The sequence below is a fragment of the Aulonocara sp. 'chitande type north' Nkhata Bay genome, linkage group LG17 (genome assembly GCF_057382095.1).
Source record: "Aulonocara sp. 'chitande type north' Nkhata Bay isolate Kocher_YH1m ecotype deep benthic linkage group LG17, A_spYH_male_GT1.1, whole genome shotgun sequence".
Classification (NCBI taxonomy): Eukaryota; Metazoa; Chordata; class Actinopteri; order Cichliformes; family Cichlidae; genus Aulonocara; species Aulonocara sp. 'chitande type north' Nkhata Bay.
The window spans coordinates 5,181,073-5,201,318 of record NC_141360.1 but is presented as its reverse complement, the minus strand read 5'-3'; the positions used below and the strand labels follow the sequence as shown (position 1 = coordinate 5,201,318).

Sequence of the window (20,246 nt, the reverse complement as noted above, 5' to 3'; positions counted from 1 at the left end):
GCTATTTAACTCCGCCCGAGCGGCCGGCAGACAACGTGACTTGGGACGCGCGCGCGCAAGCACATACGTTCACACATATTACACGCGCACACAAGCTGCGCCACAGCGCCACTCTGTGGCAATCCTTAGAACAGCACTTAATACGTAACCCCTTTTTCATTATCGACATTGTGTGCAATAGTTCTTAAACCGACTGCAATCCACGGTATATTACTCATTTCATTCTATTTTTAGCAGCGGCGCCAGCGGCGGGTATAACTGATATCTGATATTTATTAATTAAAGCTCCATGTGGTTCTCTAAGACTGATTTTCAAATATTCCTGAAGCTTTCTGCTGTAGGTTTATTTTTAAAATATTTTTTACCATTTCAAAATGCAGCATTGCCATTAATTTCCATTTTGTCTCGGTCTAACGTGTAGTGTGAATTAACAATTTTTCTGTGTATTTTTGTGTATTCATAATATTTTCGAATATTATTGTTTTTATATTTTTTAGGATAATTCTGATAAAGTTTTTATAAAAGGGGGCTATTTATGCGTTTTATTTTATTTATTTATTTGTATTTTATCAAAGAACGATTCGAAATTGATACGATTTCATGTATGAAACCTCCACGTCCGCGGTCTTTGTGGTCAAGATGATTTGCCCCCCCCCCCCCCCACGTTCTCCACGTCCACTCGCAACCCCCAACAAAATCTAAGCTACTTTGTTCAGTCTAAAGATGTGTGAAACCAACCCCAGAAGAGACGTGCAGAGCCTCACATCACCTCTCTCTCCTTCCTCATTCTGGGCCGTCCCACTGAGTCACAATGGGTATCATTAGACATACACTGGTGTGGATTTAACTTTTTCAAAAATGCCCGCATTAGCCAAGCACGCTTTCATCTTATAGCGCAATGAGGACATTCGAAGGGAAATGACGTGGAAAGGCAGAAATGACAGACAAATGATACTGAAAGAAGCTCAGGTTTGGTTAACAGCTGAAGAACCTGGAGAGGTTTAATGACATATATACAATGACATATAGACTATATGTCATTGTATATATGTCATATATATATATATATATATGTCATATATATATATATATATATATATATGTCATATATATATATATATATATCCCATTACTGACTTTATAATGGCTTTTTAAAAATGTATTGACGTGTGTGAGATCTTTCTAAAAAAAAAAAAAAGTGCCACATAGTAACATCAAAAAAATATGGGACAATCTGAAACTTCTTCATTGCCTAAGTTGGGACTCCTTCTGACCTCCTTTCAACCTTTTCCCCAAACCAACCATGATTCTCTACATCGTGTCCTGTTTACAGAATGAATCAGAGTGACAAACTCTTTCCTCTTGGACAAACAGTGGGCACAATAGTTGTGGAATTTACATCCATTGTAAATATTCATACCACGCACACTTCCCCCCCTCCAACCCCCAAGCTGATTAAGAGTTAAACAAGGTCAGGTTGTGAACTTTACCTGGAGGGTTGAGATATGTTCAGAGTCTGAAGTGAAAGGGTTCAGCTGGAATGACTGTGAAAAAAAAACATATTTTCCCCAGAAAAAGAAAGCAGGACACATATAAATGTTTGTAGAAGCACTGACACAGTTCTGGAATTTTAGATAGTAATATTATCACACTCCTTCCACCAACTGTAACACTGGAGGGTTTTTGTTTTCTTTTTCTTTTTTTTTGGTCACAGCCACATTAGTCCTAATTAAAGGGGCTGACAGTGCTTTTTCTTATTTTATGTCTTATTAAATATGTATACTGTTCTAACTATGGTCTGATTAGTGTTGATCTCATTTCTAAATAATAAGTAATTAAGTAAGGGATTACTTAAGTAGTTAAGTAATCCCTGTGATCTAAACAATATAAATGCTCCATATCTACAACCCATATTCTGAAAACATAGGGATGATGTAAAATGTGAATAAAAATGGAATACAATGATTTGCAAATCCCATAAACCTTCAAATTTTATTCACAACAGAACATAAATAAAGTTATTCGATTAAACTGTAGAGGTCCACAATTTTAAGAAAAATATTGTTGCACTTTGAACTGGTTTATATTTTCAATTTCATGATGCACCAAATAGTTTCAATAGGTGGAAGGTGTGGACTTCAGACGGGCCAGTTCAACACCCAGTCTTCTACTACCAAGTCATGCTGTTGTAACAGCCGTAGGGTGCAGTTTAGCATTGTGTGCAAATATGCAAAGCCTTTTCTGAAAAATATGCCATCTGTATGGGAGCATATGTTGCTCTAAAACCTGCATATACCTTTCAGCATTGATGGTTCCTTTCCAGTTGCGCAAGCTGCCAGTTGGTCAGGCAATGATGCATTGCCATACCTTCAAGAGAAGCAGGTTTTTGTACTGAGCACCAATAACAAGCCATTGTTATTGGTGTACTGAGCACCAATGACAATGCCTCCTCTCTGGCATCCATGTTTTCCAAATGTAAATTAAACCAGAGAAGAGTTTTACACTTTCCTCAGTCCATTTTAAATTAGCTTCATCCAAGAGAATATGCTGGCATCTGGATCGTATTTACATATGGGTTCTTCTTTGCATGATAGAGCATTAACCTGAATTCATGGATGGAACAGAAAACTATGTTCACAGACACTGATTTCTGTAAGTGAGGGCCCAAAGTTCACAAACATCCTCTATTAATTTATTCCTTCATTCGTCCCTTGTGCACAGATTTCTCCAGATTCTCAGAATCTTTTTATATTATATACTGTAGGTACTGAGATAATCAGTCTTCACATTTTTACATTGAGAATTATTACTCTGATTATTGTTTCACAATTTCCTTTTCTCTAAGGTGTTACAATAAAGTTTAACTTCCAAGGATTTCTGAATAAAGCATTTATAAAGTTTAGCAGTTAGATGTTAGCAGGAAATTAGCAAGTTAGTTCCCACCTAAAGATGACACACTATGTTCCGATTGAAGAATTTCTAAAAATTGTAAAATGCACAGCTCTGCTATAACTTTCTATCATATCATCATAAAGCAGAACTAAACTTCAGCCAGGAAAGCATCTGACATAATCCATCCACATCACAAGGTTAGTCGTTATATGTTGCCGCATGATTTTGATTACTTGATATGAAAAAGTCCTGATCCTAAGTAAGATCCTGAAATCTTCTGAAGTGCCCATGGGCTGCAGTGTACACCATGAGATTTTAAAGATTTCCTAATTTGCTGGTGTGCAAATAAAACGCTGAAGAGACCAAGAATGAGGCTGGTTGCTATCCAATTAAACAAGACACAAACATCCTAAAAAGATGACAACCTCAATTATTGCAATAGAAGCTTGGACCTGGAAACTGGGCTGATATGTCATCACCTAACAAGTGGATAAGCATAGAAGCCCCACCCACCTGCTGTTTATTAAATGTTTTGTTTGCATGAGCTAGCCAATCGGACGAAAGCTAGCTTAAAACATGAATTAAGGGGCGAATTAGCAGGGGAATAGCATATGGTAAAAATGGTCAGCAATAAAGAGTTGGAAATGAGCAAAAAAGTGTTGAGATAAGAAAACTGCTGATGACTGAGCAAAACCATAAATATATATATTTAAGACTGCTGTTGCTTCATATAATATGCAGGAACAGTGACAGTGATGCAGACTGTATTTTGTCTCAGGAGAGTAAACTGCTTGTCTGTCTTGGAATGAGCTCCCATAAAAATAGCTGTTAATCCAAATGGGGCTAAGGCTGTATAGGCATCTGGTAATTAAAGCATTATTTTGAAGGAAAATCTTGATTAAGTCTTTTATTTGACTGACATCTTTCTACACACAAAGGGATTTCTGCTTTGTTATCAAGTTTTACACGGAGGACTAATCTCATCTTGAACTGATGAACAGAAGGACAAAGTGATTACAGTTAAATGTTTAAGAAAATAATCACAGTCTCGAAAGTAAACATGTAGTGTTGAGCTTTTTGAGGAGTCATACTGATAAAATTTACAGACATGTATTTAAAAGTAATGACTGGATCATTTGCAGTACTTCGCTTTGTGCATTCAATTTGCCCCTAAGTAAGCACTCAGTTGGGAGGAAAAAACTCCCTCTTTAATGTGAAGAACACACAGACAGAAAGGTGAGAGAGGACCAGGGAGACAAAGGAAATGAGCAACAATATAACAATAAACACTTAGCTTGTTGATGTGTGTGTGTGTGTGTGTGTGTGTGTGTGTGTGTGTGTGTGTGTGGGTGGGTATGCATGGAATGAAGGGGAGGAGAGGTGATCAGTCCATCATTTGAGGTCACGGGAGCCTAACTAAGGGACATGTCTGTGAAGGTTCTCAGTCATCCAGGTCATCATAGTCAAAGCAGCTTGCAAAGAAAAGCGTCTGGACTTCTTTAAGTTGCTTGAAGACGTTTCACCTCTCATCCGAGAAGCTTCTTCAGTTCTAAGGTCAAATGGTGGGGAGTCCCAGATTTAAACCCAGTGGGAGTATCACTGTCACCCACAGAGGGACAAAAGGACCCCCTGATGATCCTCTAATCGCCTGAGCCAAGGTGTGAAAATGGGTGCGGGTCCCAATCAGCCAGGGTTTCGGGTGAGCTCATTGTGAAACCTGGCCCCACCTTATGAATTCACATGATAAGGTGGGGCCAGGTTTCACAATTGTGAACTGCGATTGTACTCTTTTTTTTGTATGTACAGTTTCGCATTTTCCTTGCAACATATAAAGAAACGAGGGTTGGCTCAGTATCTTTGGACAGTACTAACCTTTCTTTAATATTCCGAAATACAACTTGTGTGGAAAAAATGTAACAGCCACCTCACTAGGACATCATCACTACATCACTACAGGCTAAATGTATTACATTTCTGGATTATGCCATCAAACTGTGCCCCCTAACACACGGTGTAAGGTCAGGATTGTAATGACCTCTCTGCGGGCTATTCTGTAAAGCTATGGAAGTCACCTGGAACCAGTCTTCAATGAACAAACAATTTATTATGACATGATTTAGTTTAGTTTAAAAACTATTCAGAAACCTTGCTTAACTGTCTCTAATGTGAAAGACACATACCGGATTTTAACCTCCAAAGTCAAAGTAGATGTTCCCAGTATCTTTGAAGGCATGTCGTTAACAAGGGAATTAGTTGTAGTTTTGGACCTGGCCATAGATGTTGAGCTCTGCCTGTGAGCACAGAAGTCCCACTCAAGTGCTCTTGTGTTTGCAAGGGGCAGCCAATCAGACGAAAGCTGGCTTAAAGGGAGAAGAGTTCAAACTGTTTGATTCCTACAGTGGATGAACTGAGGGCTTCCATCAAGGCCCAATAGAAGATAAACAAGGAGAGTAGAGATCAAGAGAAAGATGACCCTTTGAAGTAAGAGCAGAGCAGTGGTCTTCAATTAGCATGCATTTGATATGCAAGTGGCTGTGGAAAATTCATTTTTGTCACCTTGTTGATTTAAAGATCAGAATCTGGAGTAATATCTTGGACACAAGTTGTCATCAGGATAACTACGAAAGCATAAACAGTTCTTTCGAATTATGCCACCAGCAGCCAACATGTAAATAGTAATGTACTCGGGGTAACTTCCTGACAAGTGCTGCACAACACTGTTGAAGATCAGCCTGAGAATGCTGCAGGAGGCGACCCGATAGTTGTTGGGGAGCATACCACACGTGGGATATGATTCACATGCAAGGCGCTTTACGTCATTTACACTGGAGTGGCTGACAGGAAAGAGACAACTTACAGCAAGTGGCCTATGGTGGAATCAAACTGAGGCCAGTGCAATAAATATTCAAGCTCAGTACATGGTGTGCGAGTGTGCGCTCCACTACGGGAACTACTGTGAGCAAACATCGTGGCCACCCCCCCTCAAGTTGCACTGTTGACACATTCGTTAGTTTCATAGACCAAACAGCACTCTGCTGTGCATGCTCAGGACACGCGCTCAACATCAAGCCCTGCTCCTGGCTTGCACTCTGACACAAACACACTGCACACGCTCAGTAAAACACTGAATAATCAACTTACATTTTGTTGTTTAATTTAATGCTCTCTTAGCTGGGCTTATTTCATAATCAAAATGATCAACAAGAGCAGTCGATCAAACATTTGATTTTATTCCTCAGCTTTTACCCATTAACTCCCATCACTTCAACCTTTGACCACTGCAACCCTAAATGAATGGAATGATTAAATCTTTTAAATGGGTCTCGCTTCTTGTTTCTGTTTCTCTGTCCAACCCGTTTCCCTGATCTGATTTAAACCTTCTCCAGTGGGATCCTTCCTGACGTTTTTCACGGGAACCTCCAGGGCCCTTCTGGCGCACTTACATAAGTTCTGAATGAGGCTGGGGTTGCGTTCACTGTCCCAGTCCCCTTCCTATAATCTGGCAAGGCTAAATCAAGACAGTCTCTGCCTGGGGATGTGTTAACACTAGCGAGGAACCTGCGTTATGTCAGACAAACGTCAGACAAGGAAAGTAGGCTTCCTGGAGATACAACATATGATTGGAGTGGGTTTCTAGAGTTTAACCTCTCGTTATATTAGTGTTCATATTTTGACACTTAAGAACACAACGACAGTCAACATGAAGAATGAGCTTTGTTGTCTTAACTAATGAAGATCTAAAACCAGAAACAGAAAATTTTCTATGTAAAAATGACAAAACCATCAACTCAATGTTGTTTATATCCTTTATTCTTTTTACATAAAAGGTTTTTTGTTTTTTTAAACACAGGACAAACAAGCCAATATACTACAGACATGTATCACTACACAGACTGCTGTTCAGGAAATATAAAAAAGGTTTATGTACATGTGGGGAGATGATGTGAGCTCCTTGTGTGGTGGTTCTTGTAGTTTCCCAGGGTGAATTCAAACCTGCTCGCCGAGGTCCAAAACCCGAAACTTGTCTAGATTGTAGAAGCAGGCCTTGACAACTCGCCCACCGAAATATCGTCCGTTCAGATCCACAACAGCTGCAAAAGAGAGGAACAATTAATGTCAGAACCTGGGAAAACAAAGTAGAGTCATATGCAAAAAGAACAAAATCCACCACATTTTGGGACATTATGTTTCAGTCCACCTGACACTGGCAGGTTGCACCTTGCATCATCCAGGAACTCATTGATGCTTCCGAGCTAGGAGGAAATCCCCCAAGGACACCCATGATCTCATTAGGAGCATGTTGTGATATCAGTAATGCATACATGCATGTGGGGCTTACCGAGTACCATTTTGAGTTGCTGCAATGAAATTTCAGCCCAATGGACCAACCTCCTTCATTTTCACATACAAATGTTGATCTTTTTCCATCTCCATGAAACAAACGTGGCATCTTTTCACTCCTAACATTTTACCCAGTCCACATCAGTATAGATACCCAACAACTCAGCTGCATGCTGTTTTGTTTTTTTAACAATATGGCTGTTAAAAAGTTGTACAGTTGAGGCTGCACCCTATTCTGATATTTACTGGGTAAGCATGTGGCCTTCAATTAAAAACACTGATCAAAACAGGCCCATCAAAGACATCAGAACACCGATGCTGTGGAGCATCTGGCACAAATCTGGAAACCTTGTGTTTCTTTGAAGCAGATCCCTACTAACATGAGAATGTTGTATCACTTACGCACAGGAAGAACAAAACACAACAAACTAAAACAAAGTCACTATTGTCTCAATATGTTTTATGGTAGATTTATTCTCTGTGACCTCCAAAGATCAGTTCATCTCTCCTTTGTAAAAAATAAATTATTACACTGTTTATGAAAAACAGCCGGCTCATGCTGGTAGTTCCCAGCAAACAACACTCAAGAAGAGAAAAAAAAGAAAACTTTTTTTGGCTCTCGTAGGTCTGCATTCTAGGAAAATAGGAAATTTTATGTCAGGGTCATTTCCCAGGACCGTCTCCTAAAGATGAACCACTGAGGTAATGATCCTTTAAAAAGGACGCGTCTTATCCGACTGTGTGAGAGAGGACAGGATTCAGCATTAGTCACTGAGGCATGTGTGTCCCAAGCATGATAATGGATCTTGAAGGACGCCGGAGATCACTTCAGTTGGTAGACAGCCATAAAGCATGTGCATATGCACAAAACAACGTGTGTTATGACTACAGCAGCTAAGGGGAACATCTTGATTCGTATGGAAACAGATGGTTAGTGTACAATTGTGCATCTTTTCAAAGATGAATTCAGACCATTTTTTAAACGTGCTTTCTTCACAAGGGTTAGAGAGCAATTATTTTATGTTATGGGTGCGGATGATTTACAAAAGTTGTGCTGTTTTCTAAACGCAGGCGCACTCTGTTCATTTCAATGTGACTCGCACAATCTGCCAAGAGCTGTGGGTAATTTACTAACAGGACAAGCATATCAATATAAATCAGTTGTACATGTGTACGTTCAGTGTAGGCCTACAGTGGCAGTCATGAGCTCGTTAGAATGGAAACAGGCTTTAGTAATTGCTTCGATGTTGACAGTACCACCATAACGGTTCTACGCTGAGAAAGAGACAGAAAAACACCTATTGCCAAAGTGCATGCAGCTGAATTTGTGTAACCCATGACAAAAAAAAAAAAAAAAACAGTCATATGTTAGAGGATCACGAGATCATGGTGAAAACCATGTGCACCTTTTATGACCCTGAAATCAAAATGCTTTAATTTCAGTGTAATAAAACTTAAAAAAAAAACTTAAGAGACATTTTTTCCTTAATAAAGATTTATTAACATAAATGCATCAGACCAACATCCATATCCAAGGCCTGAATATACTAAGGACAGGGTCCAAATTCAACATAGTCATCCTCCCTGTTCTTGCCATTCGTCAGCTGTTTCGCTTTGACCCTCCGTGCAGGCTGTGAAATAGCCACAGAAGCCGCAGTTTACAGGAACCAGAAACCGAGAATTGAAGAATTGCAATAAGTTTTGCTGCCGCTGGCACTGCGTGACTCTTTTAGTTTCCAGGTCATTTCGGAGTTCACTAAACAAATTTAGAATTAGGTGGCTTTGTAATCCATCCATTTTTAACCACATCCTCATCTGAAATTAATAAGCGCACCCTTAACTTACTGCGATGTCTCCTCTACAAAGCAATAACCAATGTGAAAAAAAACTGTTATTAGATATACATCTTATGCATAGCAAAACTTAAATATTCCCCTCACTAAATTTTGTGCCCTGAGAAAGGAACTCCGAGTAACGCCTATGCAACAGGGCCAATTGCAAAAATCTGAGTTTCCACCTCTCATGTGCAATACTGTCACTGTGCTGTTTCGGTAAATGCCAAGCAGAAAGTGCTAAATGTCCAACAACAGATCTAAATTCATCATTATAAATCTTTACAACTTCTCAGAAAAATGACAAACTGTTCCTTTAACTATTGTCATTTACTATCTGTAATCTAATGAAGGTAATGAACAACTTTCTGTTTGAGGACAATGTGCAATCGCCAGGCTCTGTAACCTTTCCATCACCTCATACTCACGTCAGCAGTGAAGAGAACCGACAGGATTATTTAGCTGGTTTCTATGTAGCCATTAAACCTTTCAAAGAATAGCCGGGAAAATTTAACTTCAAACTTATCTTCTTGGGTAGTATTGCATTCCTTCAAGCGTGAACACTACTGTGATGTACTGTTGTGTTGCCACTGCTTAAAAAACAAAACACAAAAAAAACCTAACAGCAACAACTCTGCATGTTGATTAGTAGTGTTCTAGCAGAATACAGTATGTTTCAGTATTTGAGAGGCTTTAGCCGACCGTCTGACCTGGGAATCCTGTCACCCAAAACTGCTTCTTACTACTTTTGAGTCACTGTCACGCTCACCCTGTCTCAACACTGAAGACAGCATCGATTGCTTTAACGGGGAAGTTGGCGTTTGCGTTTTGTGCACATTCAAGATGAGCGATAAAAATCAGAGAGAGCGGTCAAGATCAGAACAGGGCTTAAAGGGAGCCATCAAAGGGTGTTTCACAACCGCGCTGTTTGGTCTGTTTAAATCAAATGTAGACAGATTGCAGTCAGATTGGCAACACGCTTGATGTCTCAATTGGTGGATTCAAGTCTTAGTTGCACATGATGACCAGAGGTGCACAAAGATGCAACCTTGGAGGGGAGATAAAAATGTGGATGTTATGGGCAGACTGGTAAATCTTAACTGCACTTTGAACAACTCCAGCCATATCCAAAGCAACTACAAATGGAATTCATGAGCAAAAACAAGCTAAATCACCTCTACTAGAAGACACTAACTTAAATGAACCAGGTGCTAGATGCTACACTCGCCGTTCTCTTCCCTGTAGGGCAGGGCTGCCCAATCCCGGTCCTCGAGAGCTACTATCCTGCAGCTTTTAGATGCATCCCTACTCCAACACAGCTGAATCAAATGGTTTGATTACCTCTTCAGCATGCCATCATGTTTGGCAAAGGCCTGATAACAAGCCATTCATTTGATTCAGCTGTGTGGGAACAAGGATGCATCTAAAAGCTGCAGGACGGTAGCTCTCGAGGACCGGGATTGGGCACCCCTGTTGTAGGGGAATCATAGCTAACATGAGGAAAAACATGACCCATTTTCACACAGTGACAGAAGAAAATCAGGTTTAACTGGGTTCCAGCATATTATTTACAGCTACCGTGACGGACACTAAATACAACAATCACCTCCGGCCTGTGAGTGCGAGAACATGCCCTCAGACTTCACTTTCCGGATGCTTCGTCATCACCTGCAGAAACGGATCACTTAGTGTGAGACTTTTAATTTGATTCTTTATGGCAGGTTTTAGTGTCGTTCTTTGAGAACCTGCCCTGCTTTCTGAGAGCTGTGATATAAGACGCCTGGGTTGCTGGGTCACAAATGATGTAACACCGCAGGGAATGGGAGTCTCACCTTGTTTCCGATCTGGGCCAACTCATTTAGAATGGGACACATTTTCACCCACATTATTAGAGCAGTTGTGCAATGATTCCTCCCCCCAAAAAAAAGAGAAAGAAAAAGGAAAAGTGCGATGCTGTTACATGAAGTAATTTAGGAAACAGTCGCCTACATATGCAGACTGAAAACCATTGTTTAAATGAGAATGGAAATGTCTGAGGCAACCACTTTCATTATGAACAAGTGCACAGCGAGGAAGTTCCTCAAACTCCTGTGACGCTTGAAGGCAACATGGTCTGATGCAAATGCCCGATATCTCATGAGTTGAGGCCTATTCCAGGGATGGCGCTTAAAAGAAGTGAATACTGACCTTTGATGGCCGACTCCACCCTCTCAAACTCCAGAAATATTCTGACGGCTTCATCATCTGGCACCTCTGCAATCTGACAGCGGAAAGAATCTTCACGCTTCTGTTTTGATGACTTTACGTAAATCGAGTTTTATAAATCACTTCATCTCACCTCAAAAATGACACATTTAACTACTTTGCCGTATTTCTCGCATTCCTCTTTCGTCTCTCCCTCCAAGTCCTCGTCCACCTCTCCTCGCCCCACCATGTTCTACGAAGGGAAACGACACATGTAACCAAGCTGCACGGGACATCAGACTAGTCATAATCTCATATTAAAACTGCAGTCTTTCCATCACCCCAGTGTTCTGTGTTGAAATAATAACATGTGCCACTTATAACCCACTGATCATTTTTCTAATGCTATAGTAGCCAAACCTAGAAAGGGGGAATTTAACAGCACACAGGGATACACGTACCCTCAGCAGGACCACCTTGGTCGGGTTTTTCAGGATCTCAGTGAGCGGGTTCGCGTCAGACTTCTTGGAGGAGTCAGCTGATTGGAAGAAAACAGAGGTGATCGTAATTTTTTCCTTATCATCAGAATATTTACAGGCAGCAGGTATGCTGGATGGAGCAACAGAAGGTGTCGGACGATAAGTGGATTTGTGCGGGACTGTTCAAAACTTGGGAGCTTGATTCAACACAGATGATAAATGAAACAATTCAGCAGTTTGTTTTGCGTCAGCTGGTCTGATATCTGCTTCGTCTGACATCCAGTTGGCTTTTACTGTGCTGCTGAGAAGCCACTCTGGGTCGTTCTGGGTCATTCAAGTAATAAAACTGTTACGATTTCTGGAAAGTGGCCAAGTTGCCAGTCTCACTCAAATACTGAAATGTATAAAACAAAACAGAGCTGAAGTTTTCCTGCTCATCTTTATATTTTTCTGTTTAGATATTAAGTTAAACAACTAAAAAAACAAACAAACAAACAAACAAACAAACAAACAAACAAACAAACAAAAAAGAAAAAAAATGCAATTTCCACACTATTTTTCCACATTTCGGAAATCTAAATGACGATCTGACAAAAGTATTGATATTACTAATTAATAATAATAAGGGGTAAAGGGTGTGCTTAAGCTGCTAGCACATTTGAGAATATGAGAGACTATCAGAGTAGCTATGTTCTTATTTGACAGTCATTTAACTGGACAATAAACAACGCTGATAACAGAGCTCAAGTTATTCAACAGCCATACAGATAAGGTAAACATGGATGGAGCGATATCCAATTGTGCCCTCTAGTGGTTAAACAGAAACACTGACATGTTTAATGCCAGGGAGGAGTCTACGGAAGCGTAGAGCTGCCACCCAGGCAAAAGAAAAATACAAGTGTATCACGTTATAACGTGAAAGGTTTATTGTTCTAACAAGATACTTTTCCTGTTTGAACAACATAATATCACGTTCGTACAATATCAATATTATATTGTACGAACGTGAGAGATATATATATATATATATATGCTATAAGCAATAAATTGCAAAAAAAAAAAAAAACCCTCATGTATACGAATTGATGTTAATTGGGGTTTTTTTGTTTGTTTTTTTTTAATTTGTCAGAATTTTCCATAAATGCTCCAATTTTTAAAAAAAGACAAATAGGCGGGAATTTTAAGGCAATTATGTGAATGCGCAGGCTTTACTGGGTTAAGTCATAATGGAATACATTGCAGATTTGACTTGTCATAAATGATTGTCCAGGGGTTAGGAGAACAGGTCAAAGAGCGAAAACTGCACAGAAGCCAAACATTTGATGAAAAGCTGTTGAGAGGGGAAAATAAGGGAGACTTGAAGCTTGTTCGCATTGGCAGCAAAGAGCATGCTGTACAGGCAAAACTCTGCACCCTGCTATAAGAAGCACAGACCAAATTCAAAGCAGGAAAGACTTAACCTCCTAAGACTTGAACCCTTCCACGGCATGCATTTTAATTTCTCTTTGATATTTGGGCATATTGGGGCCCAATGAACGTAAAAACAAAGAATTACCAGATCTTTTTTTTACCAGATTTTTGTCTTTAAGAAAAATAAGAGCCACATATGAGGATATTCGTTTAAAATTTTGATAGAACAGTAGCAGTATAATGTCCTTGTAAGTGGATATCAGGCCCTTGTAGAGCAAAATTGAGTATTTTGGTCTAAATAACCCAAAAAGTGATGTCCACATATGTGGACGCCAGGTCCTAGGAGGTTAAAATTAATTTTCATATTGAGGCCGGGTTGCAGCTTCAGCCTGGGCGGCATCACAGCATTATGGCACAGCAGAGCATTTGTGTTGCAGATTGCAGTACATACCAAGACTACAGTATTGTTTGATCGAATCGCATTTACAAAAGTTACAAAAAGGTGATCGAGGCCAAATTGATAAATAGAAGATAATTAGGGGACTCATAGTATGTTTATAAACAGCATGATGTATTGCCATGCATATATGATTTTTAAGTCAACCAGCTGTGGAATCTACTACAACACTTAGTATCCAGACAGTGTCTACCGCAGATTACGTGAATAATGAAAAACTGGTATGGAAGACGATATAGTAAAAGAGGATTTTATAACTTAATTTTTTATGACATTGGCTTATTTACATTAGCCTTATGGTTTACCTACAGTAGCACCTGGCAAAAATAACAAGCTGGAAAGAAAGTGCTTTAGTAGGCTGGAGGAATTCACATGGCTTGAAAGCCCTTAGCATAAAAGTACAATTATACAGTTATTTATCCAACATTAAAGTTTTGATATAGACCCTAAATACAGTAAACAAATGCAGGCCATTTAAACTTGACTTCAGATGTACATGGAAATATGAATATTCAAGATATGATAAATTAGATACTAATGTCATTAAATTAAAATAATAAGATCCTTCTGAAGGTGTTACAGGTGCACAAACTCAATCACTTTTTGCCCACTGGTAGGTGTCTGCCAGGCAACATAATAATATTCCCATTATCTGATACAGACAAGAAGCTTCAGGGGACTAAGATATGAGCCAAGTTTGGGTTACTCAACTCCTGATTATCAGATCGAGTTTGTAAGCAAACAAACAGACAGAGATTTGGTGTTATATACTGTTGATGCTGTATCGAGGTTGTCATATTATAGTGCACTGCATAATGACGCCACCAGAGGGCAGTCTCTACATGTGAAACACTGAGTGGAGCTAAGTGCGCTGTGAACAGGGTCATAGACAGAGTGCAAACAAAACTCCTGCTGATAAAAGTGAGCCAGACAAAATGGATACAGCTGTGTGCAGTAGGGCTGCACGATTTTGCATATAATGAGAATCACGATTTTTTTTGCTTAGAATTGAGATCACGATTCTCTCATGATTTTCTTTTCCAATATAAATATTTATTGCATTTATTAAGTGCACATCAACTTCGTAACAGTTGAGACTGAACATAAAAACCATAAATGTCTCACATTTTGTCTTTGCCGCAAAATGTTGTACTGCTTGTAATTCCGTCTCCACCGTTGCTCGACACTGTGTGTATACAGCAGGTAGTGCAACATTTGAAAAATAGCTGCGGGACGGCACAGTGTAGCGTTTGTCTAGGGTTTGTCTAAATCCCTTGTTTTGCTCAGTGTTGATGGGAACCATATATTTAGCCAGGTGATAAGTGATAGCCTCCGTAATTTCTTTGTGCCTGCGGGAATTCGACGGGTATGGGGAAGCGCGGTATAAGGTTCCCGTTATTGATGTTTGGGTGGTTGACCGGGACGGATTTTCTCCTGTCACTTTCTTGGCCTTTACAGCTTCATCATCTCTCACATGCTCTCCGTTGTTTTTTTCCCTGCCTGCTGGCTTCTGTATCACGTGGTATAAGGCTCCGCCCTTGTCATTTGTTTTCATGCAGATTATGTCCCGGATCAAAATGCGGTACAATCGTCATCTTTTTTTTTCCTTTTTTTAATCGTTGTCATTTGGAAATGAGATCGCACATATGTATGAATTGAGATCGCGATTTTCTAACAATTAATTGTGCAGCCCTAGTGTGCAGTATTACCCTTGAGAACAGATACACACTTTATCTCCATTTAGCGCACTTTTAGCTACTGCCTGGTGTCAAATGTGGCAACAAACTCACATCAATAAGCTATGGAAGAATGTAGGTGTCCCAAAGTGCAAATGTCCTAATTAAACAGAAATTTAACCATTAAACTAATCATCTACTCTTGAAGTAAGAGAACACCAACTTAATATGATCAATGTTAGCAGTGGAAGCACTAGCAGCCTTCTTTCTTTGTAGGTCAAAGTCCACACGTCTATATTAAATGTGGTTATGCAAGGTTCCAATAAAGTAAGTTAGCTTTGAAATAATCCTCATCTACTTTACAAGCTTATAATACCCCCAGTTACCATATGTGATAAGTCAGGAAGGTACGAAGGTATCAATAACTGGATGTGTCCAAGCTGACAGCTGTTTTAACACAAATATGCTGCGTAGAGAACATGGATGCAGAGATTCATGCTAATACAATGAATCTGTGACACGTGCATAGAGTAACTGTGTGACAGTATGCATGCATATAAAAGTCATGCAAACACAAACTTTAAAGATGATCCGTGTGGCACATTCTGCAATATGAAAGGGAGAAAATGGGAGTGGAGGCCAACCTGCAGAGCCTGAAGTCTCAGTGGCACCTGATTGGCTGGAGCCTGCTGCTCTCACACACACACACACACACACACACACACACACACACACACACACACACACACACACACACACACACACACACACACACACACACACACACACACACAAAATGAAAAGACATGCATGTAAAGGTCACTGTAAAACATCTAACTGATATTGAAATGGAATCTTGCTGTGGTCACACCCAAAACAAAAGTATGTGAAAACAGTGGACGGCTAAATAATCCACATGCTCACACAGACCAGGACAGGCTTGAGACAATAAAAGCAGCTTTTGATGCAGCTGACAGATACAGAAAATCACGTTAAAGCAGACAGGGTGAAAAGGAACACAGAAAGGCGGGGTGGGGCATAAACATCAGAACACGAGCGGTAGGGCTGGGCGATGTGGATCTTGAGGGGTAGGCTGAGAGTAACGTGCTACTGAAGCACAATGTGAAGAAATAAAAAAATAAAACAAAATTTAAAATCCAGTTGAGCTAACCTAGTTTAAAGGGGTCATAAAAGAGTATTTTATAAACAGAAGCCAATAAACCAAAACTGTAAAATTGATGGAGACCTATATATTTATTTATTTATTTTAAATTATATGGCGCCAAATCACATCAACAGTCACGTCAAGCAGCTTGATATTGTAAGGCAGTGATACTCAAGGTTTGGCTGGGGACCCCGAGTGGGCTATGAAGGTACTGCAGGTGGCCCACAGTAATCACAGAAATTCAGTTTGACGTTATAAACATTTACAGTTACATATTTATATAAAATGATTCATTTCTATAAAAAGGGAATTAAAACTGGTAATAGGAAGTGATTAGTTTGTGATATTACTCACTACTCTGACTATTTAGGGCAGAGTAGTGAGTAATGTTGCTCTTGCACTGGAACTTGGGGCCCAGTGGTAGGTGGGTCACACAGTGGCTCAGCACTTAGCATATGACTGCAATACGTTTTAGCCATTTAGAGCAAAAAAGCCTGTGTTGCTTATGGTTTTGTTTGGTTTTTTTAAACCGAATTTTTAGGAAATGAATTGCTTTCTCTTGTAACTTGACTTTTCTTTTAAGATTTGGCCCATGGCATTTTCTGGTATTTAAGTGGGCCGCAACCCTCTTGAATTAAATGACTTTTGTAAGGAAAAGACCCGACAATAACACAGAGAAAACCCAAAAATCAGATGACCCCCTATTAGTAAGCACTTGGTGACAATGGGAAGGAAAAATTCCCCTTTTAACAGGAAGAAACCTCTGGCATAACCAGGCTCAGGGTGGGGCAGCCATCTGCCGTGACCCCACAGCCACACCAGGCACACATGTGCCTGTCGTAAATGCTGTTAGGAGTCTTACAAGCGCCTAACTGGCACGGTTGGATGGCACAAAGCTACAAGCACGAAGCCAAAGCTTTGGGTCCGACCTCTGGCTTTTCACTCCTGCATGTTTAGGGTTGAGACCCACACGCTGCATGCTTCAGGTAACACTGTCATTATAATATACAGAGGTACAGTGAACTTAACATTGAGTAATGGAGGGAGAAGAATCCTTACTAGACACGTAAGGATGATTATTACAAGCAGCAGAAATCATTTTACAGTGAGCTGATGGGTTTGCAGTATTTCAGGGTTTTAGTTCTGTTTTTACTCAGAGATTGGTCCATCATGGGAACATTAACACACACACACAAAAAACCCAACTAAACTGTAATGTGCCTATTTACACAAGTGGCACAGAAACTTTATTAACACAGATACAGTCATGACCTGACTGCAAATGATGATTTGTGTTTTCCTACAAGGTCTTTTTGTATGTGCCAATTTTACCCACGCTTAGTGAGTTCAAGTGTAAACTGACTCACTAAGTCAACTCTTGAAGCATCATGAAAGAAAACATTAGCTTATTGCTTTGCTTTCTAACCAGCTTCATTTCTTAACGAGGCTTTTAGAGTGAAACATTTGCAGGAATTTGTATAAAAACCTAAACTGACAGTCTGACACATGATTACAAATTAATATACATTTCTTAATTTGTATATTTAGTTAAGACGTAATGCCGTTTTTAACAAATGGCAGTCTTATGTTTAAAATAATGACAGTAGTTCAGCTAAGTGCAGTTTAGTTTTGGTTTTCACTGTGAGAGTGAGCATAGAATTCAAAGTAATGAGAGAGTGGGGGCAGGGGAGAGAGCCGTAAACATCTATATGACTGCACAAACATTTATGTGACACAATGATCAAATTATAACTCGATCAACCAACTTCTCTGATCTAACCTGCTAATGTACCGTTTAAAAACAAAACAAATACAAAGGCATCGCCCAGCCCTAAGCTAAAGATGGAAAGGACAAAAAAAAAAAAAGCACAAAGGTCGCTCTTACGTTTTTCTGCTGCGTCACCTATGATGATCTTTCCACCTCTCTTGCTGGTCTTTTCCACGGACAGTGCCGTGCTGAGGCCTTGCTCGTGCTTCCCGAGGCCCTGGCCTTCTTTGAAGCCATATTTCTGCATAATCTTATGGGCCACTGTGCCTCTGCAGGAGAAGGAGAATTAATGAAACATTCAGCTATACAGTACATATAAACATGATATACAACTGATTAACTGTAGTACTTAACTTGAAGTACTTTTTATTCAAGCAGAAATAAATGAACTATATAAATCTACTTGTTGTGTAATATAAGCACCCACCCCATGTTAGCAAGGAAGGAGCTGGTCGGTCCGGGTGGTGAGCGGGGCCGGTCTGAGTCTTCATACATAGGTGGAGGGATGGCCGCCTTTGAGCCTCTGGCAGGACGGCCCTCATCTTCATAGGAAAATGAAGAGCCTGAGATCACACACACAAACAGAAAATGGCTGATGATTTATAATGCAGTAACAAAGGGCTCAACTGCAATGTCAACATGCATTCAAAGTAAACTTTAGGCATATAAAGGTGACCTATTATGGTCATTTGAAGCGCCACATCTTTATTTGGAGCTGCATGATTCACAGTTAGATGGGGGTTGGTAAATACAGCTATATTCATCCTGTCTGAAACCATGTTTTAGTTCCTCTTCCTTTAACTTTAACACCACCATCATTCCATTTCCTCGACAGGCCGCCCTGTAGTAACCTGAGACAAACATACACGATATTGCCAAAGGCATTCACTTAACAACCGCTGACCCCGCTCTCTGATTTTACATGACCTGCTGCTTCATGTCTGAGTTGTTGTCATTTTCAATCGTTTCTACTTGGTTATAATACTACTAACAGATGACTGTGGAAGATTTAGCAGTGAAGAAATTTCATGACTAGACTTGTTGCTATCCTATCACAGTACCACACTGGAATTCACTAAGCTCCTGAGAGCAATCCATTCACCCACAAACATTTGTAGAAGCAGTCTGAATGCCTGCATGCTTGATTTTATCCACTTTGGCCGTGAGTGAGTGGGTGAGGAAGCACTTTTGGAATTACAGTATATGATATCCACTCTTACTGCCATTATATGGTTCTAGGAGCAGAAAGAAATGAGCATTCAGAAGTCTGAAAGCTAAATTTTTGTACTGTGTTAAAGTTAAAAAAACTTAAAATGCAGTGTGGCAGTACACACTGGCTGCCTTGTGTCCCGTTCTCTGTCGAGATGATCCCACACTGCTTCAATAAGGTTGAGGTTTAGGCTTTGAGGAGGCCAATTCATGAGTGATAGTGTTCCAGCATATCCAGGTGTGCCTTTATCTATCCAGTAAAAACATACCTTTATCTACCAATGCGTGTAAACACACTATTAATGTGTGCTATCATGCTGAAAAACAAAGCCACTCCCAATCAGATACTTCTCAGATGGTATTGCACGGTGGAGCAAAGCTCAAACCTGACAATCCTGACTTTACCAGCCCATCGGTTTTCACAAGATCCCAAAATCTGTGTGTCACGTTCTGTGTCCATGACACAGAAAGAAAATTCAGATATATTTTAAATGAAATTCTACTAAAAGTATTCAAGCTCATAAGCCCCATTTTCCCTAAAAATCCTAACCCTGCAGGAGAAAAAACCCCTACAGTTTCTCTTCATTATTCTGCAGTGAGCCAGTTGTATGCTGCTACTAAGATAAATATCCCCTCAGACTTATCAGACTTACCATCTCTGTCCACAAGGGAAGATGGAGGGGCAATGGCTGCTCCACCCATGCCTGAAACAGAGACAAAAACAGATCAAACAATCAGGCAAGTGGGTTTTACTTTTTGTTTTACTTTCAAAATAACTTCAGTGATCAATTTATGATAAGAAAACAAAGACAAGTAATCTCTGGGAGGGGCAC

General features: G+C 39.9%; 1 protein-coding gene across 4 annotated transcripts in view; it reads right to left on the bottom strand.

The window, feature by feature from the left end:
- Positions 1-6,684: 6,684 nt before the first annotated feature.
- The window catches only part of rbm17 (RNA binding motif protein 17), a 17,589-nt gene continuing 4,027 nt past the window's right edge, over positions 6,685-20,246 (bottom strand). For 3 of the 4 annotated variants that reach the window (XM_086268388.1, XM_086268390.1, XM_086268387.1), the window contains 8 exons: positions 20,067-20,117; positions 18,632-18,767; positions 18,322-18,473; positions 15,916-15,960; positions 11,711-11,787; positions 11,404-11,502; positions 11,253-11,325; positions 6,685-6,983 (listed from right to left, as the gene is read on the bottom strand). In XM_086268388.1, the coding sequence (XP_086124514.1) occupies positions 6,880-6,983; positions 11,253-11,325; positions 11,404-11,502; positions 11,711-11,787; positions 15,916-15,960; positions 18,322-18,473; positions 18,632-18,767; positions 20,067-20,117 (737 nt within the window). In that variant the 3' untranslated portion in view covers positions 6,685-6,879. The remainder of the gene's footprint in view (positions 6,984-11,252; positions 11,326-11,403; positions 11,503-11,710; positions 11,788-15,915; positions 15,961-18,321; positions 18,474-18,631; positions 18,768-20,066; positions 20,118-20,246) is intronic. The other variant, XM_086268391.1, reaches the window with a different exon arrangement.